The 15,468-nt window shown below is 59.5% G+C and overlaps 1 protein-coding gene across 1 annotated transcript; it reads left to right on the forward strand.

Annotated features, from left to right (window-relative positions):
• Positions 1–5,624: 5,624 nt before the first annotated feature.
• ETV3 (ETS variant transcription factor 3) lies at positions 5,625–14,413 on the forward strand. The gene is made up of 5 exons (XM_059832093.1): positions 5,625–5,651; positions 7,130–7,192; positions 8,116–8,353; positions 10,595–10,710; positions 13,230–14,413. The coding sequence occupies exons 2-5, from the start codon at positions 7,147–7,149 to the stop codon at positions 14,411–14,413; spliced, it is 1,584 nt and encodes a 527-aa protein (XP_059688076.1). The 5' UTR covers positions 5,625–5,651; positions 7,130–7,146.
• Positions 14,414–15,468: the final 1,055 nt, after the last annotated feature.

Here is a 15,468-nt window from a genome sequence, read left to right on the forward strand (position 1 = left end):
ATGCCCACGGGTGCCCCGGGTGGGGACTGTGGGCAGGAACAGAGGGGGGTCTGCTGGGGGTCTCCATCCTCCCTGTCCCGGTCAGGTGCCACGGCCAATCCACGCTGGCAGGTGAACGGCGTCCTGGGGGGGTCCGTGCTGCTCTCCCCAGCTCTGCCCCCCAACAAGACGGTGAAGGAGATCGAGTGGAGCTTTTCGGCCGGCGCCGGTGCCACTATTGAAGTGGCAAAGTTCGGCCCCGGCGGCTTTGAGCGCCCCGACCCCAAGGACCGGTTCAAGGACCGGCTGGAGATGTTCAACGAGACGGCGCTGAAGATCGGGGCCCTGGAGCGGGGCGACAGCGGGGTCTACGGGGCTCGGATTAAACTGTACCCGGGGCTGTTGGAGGATCAGTTCTTCAACCTCTCTGTCTACGGTGAGTGGCTGCAAAGCGGCGGGTGGTGGGGACGGGTTTACAGCCGCTGGCAGGAGCAGTCCGTGGGAGAGGCAATAAAACCCTTCTGCACCCGGAGTTATCAGCGCCCGGGAAAGGGGAAGAGAAATTGCTCTTGCTGCTGAGCATCTGTCACCGGGATTTTCCTGGCTTTATGACTAACCACGATCCACCCCCACCTGTGCTTCCCCTTCCCACAGCCTCTCGCTGCCCCTCCAGCCCAACTCGCTCTCCCTGGGGGACCGAGGGTGTCCTCAGGGTGTCCCAGGGTGTCCTTGGGGTGTCCCCGGGCAGCTGACTCCTCTGACAGGGTTTGTTTGCACCTTAAACAGGACCAGTGCCAGAGCCGGAGATCCAGCCCCGGCTGGTCTCCCGCACCGCCCAAGGGTGCAACGTTACCCTGCGGTGCCAGGTGCCGGCTGGCAGCGATGCCGAGGCCACCTGGCAGCTTGGCAGCTCTCCCGGGACGCTGCGGGAACACCTCTGCGAGGACAGCGGGACGCTGTGCCTGGCCGTGCCCACCAGCGCCCTCAACTCCAGCTACACCTGCGTGGCCCGAAATCCCATCCAGGAGCGGAGCATCTCCATCCGCCTGGACACCCTGTGCCGGCAGCAGGGTAAAAACCACCCCCCGGCGCCCGGTCCCACCCGGCCGGTGGGGTCCCGGCACCCACCGCGGTTTGTCCCCGCAGAGACACGTGGCAGGTGGAGGTGGCACGTGTGCCCGGTGCTGCTGGGCATGGGCGTGGGAGCCCTGCTCGCCATCGTCTGGCTGGGGAGGAAGATGAGGAGGAAGAAAGCAGCCGAGGGAGGTGGGTGCTGCCGGGTCAAGGCTGTGTCCTCGCAGCTGGGATCGCTCGGCAAACAGAGCCGGGAAAGAGGGAACTGGCTTTTTCCTTCGCTGTGGCTCTGCCCGCCCTGCCTGGACCAGGACGGCTCCATCCCCCCCTTCCCCGCATCCCGGCTCCCCCCCGGCACCCCTCGGCTCACCCCTGCCTGCTCCTCTCTCCGTAGCCGCCCTCGCCTCCCCCTCCAGTGAGGATGCTCCGCTGGCGCCGTGCTATGCCGAGATCCAGAGGAGACCCCCCCTGGAGACAAATGAGTGGGTGAGGCAGGGGGGGCTGGGGCCAAATCTGGCTCCTGACCCATCACATGGCGATGCCGGGGCCGAATTCGGATCCTGACCCATCGCATGGCAATGCCGGGGCCGAATCCGGCTCCTGACCCATCGCATGGCAATGCCGGGGCCGAATTCGGATCCTGACCCATCGCATGGCAATGCCGGGGCCGAATCCGGCTCCTGACCCATCACATGGCGATGCCGGGGCCGAATTCGGATCCTGACCCATCGCATGGCAATGCCAGGGCCGAATCTGGCTCCTGACCCATTGGATGGCGATGCCGGGGCCAAATCCGGCTCATGCCGGGGCCAGGCTCCAGCTTCCAGCCCTCCCCTCCAGGCGCTGTGGCTGAGGGTCCCTCCATGTCCCCAGTGTCCCCTGAGCCGGGGGACACAGCCCCCTTCCTCAGCCCCATCGCCCTGGAAGTGGCTCCCGGCATCGCTCCGAAGCTCCTCGCGCTTCACCGGGGGTGGACGGGGAGATGCCATGAGGGGACACCGAAGGGCACTTTCCAGGGCCACCATGTCCCCGGGGGGGCTTGTCCCGGCTGGGGAGCGGCCGTGACCGTCCCGGTGCGGAACGGCCGGTGGCTCAGGGGGGGTCTCCCTGTTTTCTGGCCCCGAGCAGCAAGAGCACCCCACCACCATCTACAGCCAGCTGCAGGCAAGAGTGGGCACCTAGGCCAAGACGCCGGTGAGTACCGCCGGCACCGGGGGGGCTCTGTCCTTGTCCCACCACCCCCGGAGCGACCCAGCTCTGTCCCCGCTTTGTCCCCGAGCAGGACAGCCGGAGCAGGACGGAGCAGCAGGACAGAGACCACCGAGCCCCCGTGACACCGGACAGGAGCGGCCGCTGCACAGCGCCGTGGGCTGACAGACACTCGTGTCCCCCCCGTGATGTCTCCTCCTGCCCCCCCCCTGCTCCGTGTCCCCCCACCTCTGCCGTGGGAGCAGAGCAGGAGTCGGGGGGCGGCGAGCAGCGTCCCTGGGGGCTGCCACATCCCCTTGTCCCCAAACCCAAGAGCAGCCCGGTGGGGACAGGGGTGCGGGATGGGCTGGGGGGGGGCTCAACCCCCCCGCACCTCTTGGCTCACTGGTGACTCCAATAAAGGGGGGGTGAAGACAAGGGGTGTGTGGATTTATAGGGGCCAAAGCCCCCCCCCCCGGGGGGCACCCAGGGAGGTGGGTGCCGGGCTGCCCTCCCTGCAGTGGGGTGGGGGGTTCTGGGTGCTGGGGGGGGGCAGACATGTGTGTGTGTCAAAGCTGCGGGGGGACATGGGGTGATGCTCAGGACTGGGGCGGGCACCGGGATGGGGCCCCATCCCAAAGTGGCCCCCCCAGGAGCTGCAGGGGGGGCACAGCACCCACGGGGGGCAGCACCCACAGTGGGGGGGGGGGGGGCAGCACCCACAGGTGGTGGGGAATAGCACCCACGGCTCTGTGTAGTGTGTCAGGGGCCGGTCACGGGGCCTGGTCCCCACAGGGCCGGATCCTGCACAGCTGGATGGCCGCACAGCTGGATCCCCATACAGTGGGACCCCCGCTCACCAGGAGCCCTGCACAGCTGGATCCTCATACAGTCACACCCCCACACAGCTGGATCCTGGTAAAGTAGGACCCTTGCACAGCTGGATCCCTGCACAGCTGGATCTCCATGCAGCAGGATCCCACACAGCTGGATCCCTGCACAGCTGGACCCCCATATACCAGGATCCCTGCACAGCTGGACCCCCATATACCAGGATCCCCGCACAGCTGGATCCCCATATAGTCACATCCCTGCACAGCTGGATCCCTGTACAGCTGGATCCCCATATACTAGGATCCCTGCACAGCTGGATCCCCATATAGTCACATCGCTGCACAGCTGGATCCCTGCACAGCTGGATCCCCATATACTAGGATCCCTGCACAGCTGGATCTCCATGCAGCAGGATCCCACACAGCTGGGTCCCAGTAAAGTGCGACCGTTGCACAGCTGGATCCCCGCACAGCTGGATCCCCATATACCAGGATCCCTGCACAGCTGGATCCCTGCACAGCTGGACCCCCATATACCAGGATCCCTGCACAGCTGGATCCCTGCACAGCTGGACCCCCATATACCAGGATCCCTGCACCAGCTGGATCCCTGCACAGCTGGATCCCCATATAGTCACATCCCTGCACAGCTGGATCCCGGCACAGCTGGACCCCCATATACCAGGATCCCCTCCCCTTTGGATCGCTGCACAGCTGGATCCCCATGCAGTCACACTCCCGCACAGCTGGTCCCCCCGCACAGCTGGATCCCTGCACAGCTGGACCCCCATATACCAGGATCCCTGCACAGCTGGATCCCTGCACAGCTGGACCCCCATATACCAGGATCCCTGCACAGCTCGACCCCCATATAGTCACATCCCTGCACAGCTGGATCCCGCACAGCTGGACCCCCATATACCAGGATCCCTGCACAGCTGGATCCCCAAGCAGTCACACTCCCACACAGCTGGTCCCCCCACACAGCTGGATCCCTGCACAGCTGGACTCCCATTTACCAGGATCCCTGCACAGCTGGATCCCTGCACAGCTGGACCCCCATATACCAGGATCCCTGCACAGCTGGATCCCCGCACAGCTGGATCCCCATATAGTCACATCCCTGCACAGCTGGATCCCTGCACAGCTGGATCCCCATATAGTCACATCCCTGCACAGCTGGATCCCCGCACAGCTGGACCCCCATATACCAGGATCCCCTCCCCTTTGGATCGCTGCACAGCTGGATCCCCATGCAGTCACACTCCCGCACAGCTGGTCCCCCCGCACAGCTGGATCCCTGCACAGCTGGACCCCCATATACCAGGATCCCTGCACAGCTGGATCCCTGCACAGCTGGACCCCCATATACTAGGATCCCTGCACAGCTCGACCCCCATATAGTCACATCCCTGCACAGCTGGATCCCCGCACAGCTGGACCCCCCATATACCAGGATCCCTGCACAGCTGGATCCCTGCACAGCTGGATCCCCAAGCAGTCACACTCCCACACAGCTGGTCCCCCCACACAGCTGGATCCCTGCACAGCTGGACCCCCATTTACCAGGATCCCTGCACAGCTGGACTCCCCGCACAGCTGGATCCCCATATAGTCACATCCCTGCACAGCTGGATCCCTGCACAGCTGGATCCCCATATAGTCACATCCCTGCACAGCTGGATCCCCGCACAGCTGGACCCCCATATACCAGGATCCCCTCCCCTTTGGATCGCTGCACAGCTGGATCCCCATGCAGTCACACTCCCGCACAGCTGGTCCCCCCGCACAGCTGGATCCCTGCACAGCTGGACCCCCATTTACCAGGATCCCTGCACAGCTGGATCCCCATATAGTCACATCCCCGCACAGCTGGATCCTTGCACAGCTGGATCCCCATATAGTCACGCCCCTGCACAGCTGGATCCCCGCACAGCTGGACCCCCATATACCAGGATCCCCGCACAGCTGGACCCCCATATAGTCACATCCCTGCACAGCTGGATCCCTGCACAGCTGGATCCCCGCACAGCTGGACCCCCATATACCAGGATCCCCTCCCCTTTGGATCGCTGCACAGCTGGATCCCCATGCAGTCACACTCCTGCACAGCTGGTCCCCCCGCACAGCTGGATCCCTGCACAGCTGGACCCCCATATACCAGGATCCCCGCACAGCTGGATCCCCATATAGTCACATCCCCGCACAGCTGGATCCCCGCACAGCCGTCCCCGTCACACCCGCCGGGCCCTTCGCTTTCCGCCCTCGTTTGTCCCCCGCCGCCACCCGTCGCAAGCGCCGGGGCGTGGCGAAGAGGCGGGGCCGTGCGTGCGCGCGCCCGGCCGCCCAGGCCGGAAGCGGAAGCGCGTGGGAGCGTGCCCGGAAGTGTGTGGGCGGTGGCGGGCGGTTCCGGTTCCGGCGGCCGTGCGGGGGAGGCAGCGGCGGCGGCGGCGGCGGCAGCAGCGAGGCGAGCGGCGCGCACCTCGCATCGGCACCCGCGGCCCGGGCGCGCTCCGCCGCCCCACCGCACCCCGCTTCACCCCGCTGGACCCGGCCCGGCCCGCGCCGCCCCCGCAGGTGGGTCCCGGTGCCGGGCGCGCGGCCGAGCCGCCGCCGCCTTCCCGGCCTCCGGCGGGGCCGTCGCGTACGGCGCAGGCTCGGTCCCGCTGGGGCCCGGGGGACCGGCTGCTGGCGAGGCCTTGGCCAGGAGGGGGGCCGAGGGGGGCTCGCTACCGGAGGCGGGGGGCGACGTGGGTGTCCCCGGGAACCGGGAGACTCTCGGCGAGGCAGAGGCCCGCCGCGGGCCCGGCTACCGGAGGCCTTCGGCGGCTGGGGATGGGCTTGTGGGGGGGAGGCGCCCATGGGAGGCCTTCGCGGGGGGGAACGGGGAGCCCCCGGTTACCGGGGGGCACTCGGCGGGAGGGGCTGAGGGGAACGGTGTACGGCTACGGGGAGCCGTAACGGGGGATATTGCCGGTAACCGGTCGCCTTGCTACGTAGGAGGCCGGTGGGGGCGTACGGTTCCCGACGGCCGTGGGGAGCGTGGACGCGGTAACCGGGAGGGCCCGGCGGGGGAAGGGAGGGAGGTCACTGGCGGCCCAGGCGGCCTCGGCCCCGGGGGGGTGAGCGGCGACGGGAGGAGGCGGCGGCGGCGGCGGCCTGGGCCCTTCCCGGGTTTCCCTCGTCCGGGGGGTGGAGGGAGGGGGGGCGGCGGTGCCCGCCGCTGCCCCGCCCGGGGGCAAGGGGAGGGAGCGGCGCGGCGGGCGGGCAGGCTGGGGCAGGCCGGCGGCAGGGAGCGGAGGGGGCGGGCGGCGGCGGCGCTGCTGTAACGGGAGCCCGGCAGCCCGGGCCCGGCCGCCGCCGCGGCGCCTGGTCTCCTCCTGGCAGCCATTTACATACTTTGAACACTTCAAAGCAGGAAAGCCCGGCGGGGACGGAGCGGGGACGGTTCCTCGGTTCCTCCCGGGGGCTCGTCTGGCTGCCGGGCCTGGGGGGGCTCCCCCGGAGCCGGCGGCTGTCGCTGCTATTGCTCCCCGGGGCCCGTTTATACCTTTTGGGGGGGGGGCAAGGCTTGATTTCTGAGAGCGCTGGCAGGTAGCGCTTCGAGCCGAGCCCACCTAAAGCGATTGGAATCAGATGTGCCGTCTCCAGCGGGGATCAGGAGCCGGGATTTTATTCCCCCCCCCCTGCTTTTCCCTCGCTGGTACATCTGGGCGAGCTCAGCAGCTTGTGTATTTTGGCAGCGGAGCCCGTCTAGTAACAGAAGACAAACTGTGTTTGGCTTGTTTTGTCTGTCTGACGGCCCGCCGTGCTGCCAGCGTTTCGTTCGCGGGCTTTAACGACAGGGCAGGAGGGAGGCAGGGATTAAACGCCGGCTTTTTGTGTGGCGGGGTGGAAAGAGGGATGGGGATGATTATGGTCAGGGAGACCCCGGGCAGCGTCTCTGGGGATGGACAGGGTTACGGCTTGAGGTGGCTTCTCCGGAGAAATTCCAAGTGCTGCCTGCAGTAATGGCCTGTCGATGTCGCTGATGCCGATTTCCTTCTGTTTCACAGTCAGCAGGAGGGAGAAAATGAAAGCAGGCTGCAGCATTGTGGATAAGCCAGAAGGAGGAGGAGGTAAGGAAGTCTAAAGGCTGAGTTGTTCAGCTGTTACAAATTCTTTTTCCCAGGATAAAGGGGCTCAGGCGGGATTAATTCCACCTCTCCCAAAAGCTCTCGTACGTGGGCAAAAGCCGCGTGTGAGCGAGGATCGATCAGACGTCTGCTCAGTGGGCTGTGGCGAGTTTTTAAGAGCACTGGGTTTAATAGGCAAATAAATCTTCCCGGAGATGTTTTATTCGTAAGGATTTGGCATCTCTAAGGTGGATCCCCTCCAGTCTGGTACAGCTCGTGCCTGGTTTTGTCTCTGTCGCAGCCTGCGATAGTGGTGTGGGTGGTGTTGGAGCGTGTTGTGATTTCTTCCACGCTGCCGGAGCCTGAAATTGTAGCCACGATGATTTGGAAAAAAACAAAAAAAAAACCCTTTGCGTTAGTAGTTGTGCTGGGAAACTATTCTGAGAAAGCCGAACTTGGCAGCCGCTCAGAAACATCTGCCGGCGCAGTTGAAGCTGGAGCAGGCTGCCGTGCTCTGAAATAAGGGGGAGCTGGAGTGGCTGAGAGTTACCCGCCCTCACCCTCCCTCAACATCAGCGCACCAAATGCTCAAATCTGGATTATTCGCCTTATTTCAGCCACCTGGAGTCCAAATTGTCTGAAGCTTTTGGGGTCCTTTCCGCTGCTTCTCACGCTCATGTGCCTTTCAGTTTTACCCTTTCTTTGTGGTGTTTGGGGGCTAAAATGAGAAAGAAAATGAGCAGCTAGAGTAGGAGAGCCGGGTTTCTCTGCTTCCACATTGAATGTTTAATAGAATTACAGCCCCCAGCGATGCTCTGTGGTCTCGCTCTGGAGAAAACACGATAAATACAGAGTAGAGCTTGGCAGTTGTGAGCTCCTGTTGCTGTTTGAATGACTTTTTCTTTACTTTTTTGGCTCTTTCCAAGGTTATCATTTCCCAGAGTGGGCTTACAAGACCGAGTCCAGCCCCGGCTCCCGGCAGATCCAGCTATGGCATTTCATCCTGGAGCTGCTGCAGAAGGAGGAGTTCCGCCATGTCATCGCCTGGCAGCAGGGCGAGTACGGGGAGTTCGTCATCAAGGACCCTGACGAAGTGGCCCGGCTGTGGGGCAGGAGAAAATGCAAACCCCAGATGAACTACGACAAGCTGAGCCGTGCTCTCAGGTGAGCAGAAGTTTCTGTGGAGGTGAGGGGCTGGTAATGAACCCTCCTTCCATCCTTCCCCGCCTCATTTGTGTAACCGATTGCACATATTCAGTCCCTGGTTTGGTGGCACCTGCATTTTCTGGGAGGTTTGTATCAAATTTTGAATTCTGGCACACACATATTGCTCGGGTAGGTCTGACTGTACTTGGGTGTGATCAGAGAGACAGGGGAAGGAGTCCCTGGTTCACCGTGCTGTGTTCTGTGTCACGGTGTAAATTTGCACCTCTAGTTCAGGTTGTTATTATCAGAATGGCTTCCTTCCGGGGAGCTTTTCTGTCTCTTTTCTCAGCTTCCATTGCCGCTGCTGGCTTGAGCAATGAAGGTGTGGGAGGAAACCAGAAGTGTTACTCTATTATCACACCATCAAGGGTACCGTTTCAGAGAAAGCAACTCCCCTTTCTAACATAACTTGTGCTTGCCTCTTTACCGCTAAATCCCTGCAAGAGGTTCGGTGCCAGTCCCACAGCAAAGGCCTGGACTGGGTGTTTCCTGAGCCCTGATGACACAAATTTGGGTATCCTTAAGGACACCCTCAGGTCACCAGTGTCCCCTTGTGTGAGACAAGGGCTGAGCCTTCCTCGCTTTGCACTTCATAACTCCAAAGCCTCCGGTACAACTTTGCCCTCTTTTATCTAGACCCTTCCACAGGTGGTTTTTTATTTTTTCAGCTATCGCTGTGTATTTTGAAGTCAGACAGTGGGAAAACTAGCACGACCCTCTGAAGTATTTCAGCATTTCAAGCCCGTCACCTGCAGGAGTGGCTGGGTTCCTGACAGGTTCTGGCATTATCAGTCTGTAACGTGGACTTCGCTGCCTTACGCCCTCTGATACCTCCTGGGTGGAGCTGGCAAAGACAAACAAGGCAGCAAACACAAGAGTCTCATACTGGAACAGGAAGGAAACAATAAATTGAATGGCACCGAGGCTCTAATTGGTGCATGGGAGTGGAAAACAGCCTCCACCTGCCAACACTGATCATGTCTTGGCATCTTGATGCCGAGTGTGACAGCGGCTGGGCAAGAGCACTGTGGGTATCGGCAGCCGCTTCGGCTCGGGACCTACGGCTCTTCCCCCCCCCTCCTGCTTGGAGCTGGCCCTGCTTTGTTTGGTGCGCGCTGTGGCAACAGGCAGTGTGTGTTAATCTGCCTCCTAAGAACAGAGAACAGCAGCGATGATCCGCGTGTAACACCTTTGTTTGTACAGCAGTATTAGGAGGCTGAGGACGGACCGGGGTGGTGTAAGTGGGGAGGAGGCGGCGGCGGTGGGGATTACACCCGCTGTCTCTGTGGCCGAGTTCTTCTGCCTTCGTTTGGTGCTGTGAAGGTGAGGAAGGGAGGCTGGCTGGCAATCGGGGCTGGCTCCAAGTGCCTGCCCTCCACAGCCCTGAGCAAACACTGCCTGTGAAGGCGAGGGATTGTTTTTAATCCAAAGGTGCGAGTGGGGTGAACAGAAGGGAAGCAACTTGCTCACGGGCATGAGAGCAGCAGAAAACCAGCTCTCCCCAATTTCCAGCCTGATGCCCTGTACATTGTGACAGTACCCTGGGCCTTGAAGACTGCAGAAATAGAAAACAAATCTGAGGCTACCTGGGTAGTTTGGTCCCTTTTACTCAGCTCCGTCATTGCGCTGAGTTTTGTTCTGCCCCAGCCCAGGTACACATTCCCCTCTTTCAGGTTCTGCGTCTTAGCACAGGTTCACCTGAATTTTCCTCTCCTGTTTGGGGTCCCGTAATGTTCCCCTGGCAGTCACAGCCCTCCTGGAGTGACTGTGCGTGTCTCGCTGGCTGCGGGGCACCTGCACGGATGGGAATAGGGAGGTAGTGCCAGCGGGATGCTTGTACGAGACCCCCCAGCCTACGGCACAGGTCCCAGTTTGGGACAGGGGTGAGAACAGCATGTACAGGCTTGGCCTGTTGTTCAGCTTTCGCTTCCCTTCAGGATCTCACCTTTTCCCACACGTTCTAAGGAACATAATGACCTCTAAAATGGTTTGAAACCTACCGCTAAAGAATGTATTGTAAAAGGAGTGGATGTCATTTGGAAACTTCCCGATCGACTAATATTTTCTTGTATTAATAACATAAATTCTCTGGGCAAGTACATTTTTGTAGATGCATCAGAGTTGATGGCGCTAAAAGAAACGAGACCTTTAAACAGATCATCACGTGCTTTGATCCATCTCTTTAACTTTCGTTCACAGATACTATTACAACAAGAGGATCCTCCACAAGACAAAAGGCAAAAGGTTTACCTACAAGTTCAACTTCAACAAGCTGGTGATGCCCAACTACCCGTTCATTAACATTCGGCCTAATGGTGAGTGAGGGGTCGAGGCTGCTGCTTTTAACTGTCCCCGCTCCTGGCGTGCGCAACGGGGCCGGACCGACCCCGCGGCCTCGGCAGATCCCCTATCAGTCATCTCCTGAGCTTGAAAGACTGCCGGGGCAATCAGCGCTGCTGTGGCGGGAATGTCTGGACGTTGATAAAGCCTTATCTGGAGGGCTCTTTCCCTCGGGTTTGTCACAGACGCATCTGTGGTTGTCTTCAGGGCAAAACTAGAGGCATTTTGGTTTCCTATTTGAGCTTGCTTGTTGGACTGTCCTTTATGGGTGCCGCGGATTTGCTTTGCTTTGTCGGGCAGCGGGTGTCCTTGGGATAAGAGGGTTTTTAGTTCTGTTGCAGGGACCTTGCCTCACTCACATGCTTGTAACGTAAGTTTATGGTGCCATATAAATGTGACCCTTCTTGACAAGGAGCTTAGAGGTGCATGGCTAGGTGTGCATGTGAGTGCTGTCAGCAGTTTGCTCTCCTCCATGCTTCTGCAAAGGCCCCTTGTTTGCTTCAGTTCTGCTCCTTTTAAATCAAAAGGAACTTCTCTTAACCAACTTCTATCTAGAGTTCAGAGGAACGTAATAGCGAGCGCAGAGCAGTTTCCAGCGAAGAGTAGTAACTCATCTGAGTTTGACTAAAATCACAGGTATTTCTCAGTTCTCCCTGCGGCAGAACAGCATGCTGGCGTTCAGGATAATGAAAAAGAGTTTGGGAATGGAGCGTGGTTGTTCCCTTCTTGTCCTAAAAGGCCTTTGAGTCTCTTACCGGGAGCAGGAGTTCACTCTGGGTTTGTCCCAGCATCAGCAGTACTGCTGTGGTTTCTCTGGAAGAGGGTCCTTTGTTCGCAAGATCCTTTTTGGAGGAGTCAAGTCCTCCCCATAGCTAGATTTCTACAACTGGGCTGATTGCCTCCATAACTGCACAGCCACCGTGCAACCAGGGAAATTAGTGGCCATCGAGTCCATCAAAAAAAAAAAAAACACAACCCTTCTGGAAGTCATTACAGCGAGGCCCGAGACTGCAAACTCTCCGCAGCAAAGAAAAGCATGAACGCAGAGGCGCCTGAACCAGCCTTTCTCACAGCGCTCTGTGCGCTTCGTTCTCACCTCGTGAAGAGTGCCCCCAGGGGAAGCCTTGAAGATTCGTCTAGCAGGGAGAGAGCAGGGGAAAGTGGGGGATTGAATGTTGACTCTGAAACCCCGGCGGCTGAGAAAAACAGGTTACGTGTGGGCAAGAGTATTTCTCATCGGTGCTCGTGTAGCCTGTGCCTACGTACGGCAGTGACTGCTCGTTGATCTTGGCAGTTGAAGCGACCTGCATCGCTCCCCGCCCCTGGGGAGTCCCAGCCGGCCACGAGCACACATGTGATTTCAAGGCATTGTCTTCTAAGCAAACAGTAACCCCAAAAGGGGGCTGGGAGAATAGAAATATATTCATAAAGGCGTTCTGCTTCACCTGTGTGGGACACGCTGCCTTTATGGCAGTGGGGAGAAGGAAATGTATTCTCCAGGAGTCCTTAGCCAAAGCATGGGGGTGTAAGACATAGTACGAAGCTGCGCTGCAAATCTATAATTACTTGCAGCAACGAGTCTGGGCAGTTCCAGCTCAATATTGCTCACTGCTGTTCCTTTTCCCTGTTTGCAGCCACTCCCTCCTATCTCTGGGGCATGCATTTAAAAAAAGAAGTTTGGAGAACTGGAATGCACTTGTCTAATTACAACCTGTTTTCTTTCCCTTCTGGCTGGGATGGGGGTTGGGATATCAAACCTGTTTCAGGCACTGGAATCAGGTTTCTTCTCTTGACTCTCACTCGCGCAGTTTTGAAGGGAAGGGAGAAATAGACGGGCGCGTTGTGGAGGTGAGAAAGGAGGTGGGAGAATTTGCCTCGATATGGCTTGTTATGGCACGAGTAAGTCGTAGACGGGCGGCTCCGTCGGCACGGCAGTGGAAGAGGAGCCAGCGAGAGCTGGCAGCGTTACTGGCAGAAACGTCGGAGAGAAGGCGTCTTCCCAGAAAAGCACAAATCGGTGACTTTCAGTCAGCCCGGAGAGCTTGAGGTTTACCAGCAGCACTTCTGCCGGTGGCATTCGAGCACGATTGCTTAACCGTGCTCCTAACACACCGTCATCGAGACGTTTTCTGGTTAAACCAGAGCCAGGAGGTCAGGGGAGGGCATCCGAAAGTGGAAGTTGCTTCAGTGGCACTGGAGGTTCATGAAACCTCAGCCGGGGCGGAGAGAGGAGACGATTCATCCCTGGCAGTGGCAAGGTTTTGAGGTGGGCAGAGGAGACGGGAGCTATGCAGGGGAAGGGAGCAGATGGGAAAGGCACCTCCCATCTAATCGTCTGCTGCGTTGTTGATAGCGCATGGTATTTTTGTGTTACTCTTCCAAACGCCTGCGGGTGCAGCCCGAAAAGCAGCTCCTTACCTGTGATTTAACTCCCTCAGCAACTGCGCTCTTAACTCTCTCCCCTACTCTTTCTCTCTTCCCCTCCCTGTCCCAGGTGTTGTGCCGCAGAGCGCTCCTCCTGTCCCCACGGCTTCGTCCCGCTTCCATTTCCCACCGCTGGACAGCCACTCTCCCACCGAAGATGCCCAGCCCAGTCGGTTCTCCGGTGGGTCCCTGGTCCCATCCAACCCAGAAGCGTTGGGTGACGGCGGCGAGAGGAAGCCGGATGTGCCGGAGCTGGAGGACGGCTCCTCGGATTGGCGCCGCGGCGTGGATCTCATGGCCTCGCGCAACGCCGTGGGCGCTGGTAGCGTCAACCACCAGAAGCGCAAGCCCGATATTATGCTCCCTCTCTTCACCAGGCCCGGGATCTACCCGGATCCACACAGCCCCTTTGCCGTGTCCCCTCTGCCGGGGCGCGGCGGGGTCCTAAACGTCCCGATCTCTCCTGCGTTGTCCCTGACTCCCACCCTTTTCTCCTACAGCCCCTCTCCGGGCCTCAGCCCTTTCACAGGTAGCAGCTGCTTCTCTTTTAACCCCGAGGAAATGAAACACTACCTGCATTCGCAAGCTTGCTCCGTCTTCAACTACCACCTGAGTCCGCGGACTTTCCCCCGCTATCCGCTCATGGTGCCACCACTACAATGCCAAATGCCCCTCGAGGAGCAGCCCCAGTTCCCCATCAAGCTACAGCCTCCACCCGTGGGGCGCAAAAACAGAGAGAGACTGGAAAGCGCTGAGGAGCCGCCGGCCCCCCAGCTAGCCACTCCTCCTCCCAGGGTCAAGGTCGAGCCCATGATGGACAAGGAGGCAGAGTCCGAAGAGCCGCCGGCGAAAGGAAAAGACAAAAGTGAGAGAGAGGAAGGCTCCGGCATGGCAGCCAGCCTGGAAGAGGAGAAAGGGCCTGTGTTTGCCAGACCAGCTGCCCCGTCGTGGCACCCAGCCCCGCCGGCACCCAGCCAGGCCGGCTTCTCGGCTGAAGAATCCCAGGAGCAAGGGGAGAGCAGCGGGGAGAAGTCATCCCGAGAATCTGCCGGAGAATCGGGGGCCCAGGAGAAGAGAGAGGATGCCCTGATGCCTCCGAAGCTGCGTCTCAAGCGCCGCTGGAACGGTGACCGGCAGGCGGATGTCCCCGAGGAACGCCAGAACGGCCGAGTCCACTGGAACGGGGCGCTGGGCAGCCCGCACCTCACGGCGGGTCCCAATGCTGTGACGGCCACGGCTGCCTCCGACACCTAGGCCCGGGGGAGCCTCGCAGTCCGGCTGTGCTGAAAACATCTGTGTATTTATGTAGCAAGGTTGCAGAGCGTGGGGGGCGGGCGGGGGGCTGGGGCTAGCCTGGTTTGGTAATTCTAGAAACTAGGGGTTTTGTGTTCTTTGTTTTCATTGTTGAATTGCAGGTGAGACGCGGTTGTCTTGCTCCGGTTAGGAGAGGCGAGGGAAGCCGGCCGCCCTTGTGCGCGAGCTTCAGGCCTTGCACGAACTCCAGCGGGGTTGAGGCCTCCACCGGGACGGAGGAACTCCAGACACGGTCTATTTTATATACGCTCTAGTATTTATAGAAGCAGGAATCTCCAAATTCATCTAGTTCCCTTTTATTTTTTAATATCTGGAGCCTGGTGCGATGGTGGGAGAGGATTTCCTGCCCGTTCGAGAGGTGCCGTGCGTCGGCCTCGGAAGCCGTCTGTGTTTTGGGGGGGGCACTGGGGGACAGGGCGAGGGAATATTGCACTGTCTGTGGAGCGGGGAAGGTTGCAGAAAGACACAACTCGGAAAGTCACCGGCGCGCCGGCAAGGTGGGATGCCGCTGGAGAGGGAGCGGCATTCCCGGCGAGCGGATCTCAGTAGCGCTTCAGGATACGTTAGTCATCCTTTTCGCCTTTCTGAAATACTACAGAAGCCATGAGCAAAATATTAAAAATCTTTCAGGGAAGGGAGTGGGGAAAAAAAATAACCTAATGCCTTTAATATACGCATTAAAATGTACCCTAGGTGTTTTTTTTTTTTCCCCCCTAATTGTATGGGTGGAGTTGGGAGTGATTGGAAGATTAACGCTGAAATGATTGTGGTGAGTTCATAGAGAAGGAATGACAGGAGCTTTGTTCAATCTTATTTCCTTTGTTTGGTTCCCCTATCACTTTGACTCATGCCTTAACTACGTGTACACTTTATGCGAGCAGGGTCTGTTGACAGAAGCGGCCCGTGCGAGAGCCGGACGCGTTTGGTCGAGGTTGGGGTTTCGCGGAGGTTTTGGATTTTGCCTGATGACAGAGAAGCGCGCTGATTGCGGGAGC

This window comes from Gavia stellata, chromosome 33, assembly GCF_030936135.1.
Source record: "Gavia stellata isolate bGavSte3 chromosome 33, bGavSte3.hap2, whole genome shotgun sequence".
In the NCBI taxonomy this organism is placed as follows: domain Eukaryota; kingdom Metazoa; phylum Chordata; class Aves; order Gaviiformes; family Gaviidae; genus Gavia; species Gavia stellata.

Coding starts and splice junctions, on each gene's coding strand:
- ETV3 (XM_059832093.1), top strand. CDS start 7,147: ATGAAAGCAGGCTGCAGCATTGTGGATAAGCCAGAAGGAGGAGGAG. Junction 7,193..8,115: donor TAAGCCAGAAGGAGGAGGAG/GTAAGGAAGTCT, acceptor GCTCTTTCCAAG/GTTATCATTTCCCAGAGTGG. Junction 8,354..10,594: donor AAGCTGAGCCGTGCTCTCAG/GTGAGCAGAAGT, acceptor TTTCGTTCACAG/ATACTATTACAACAAGAGGA.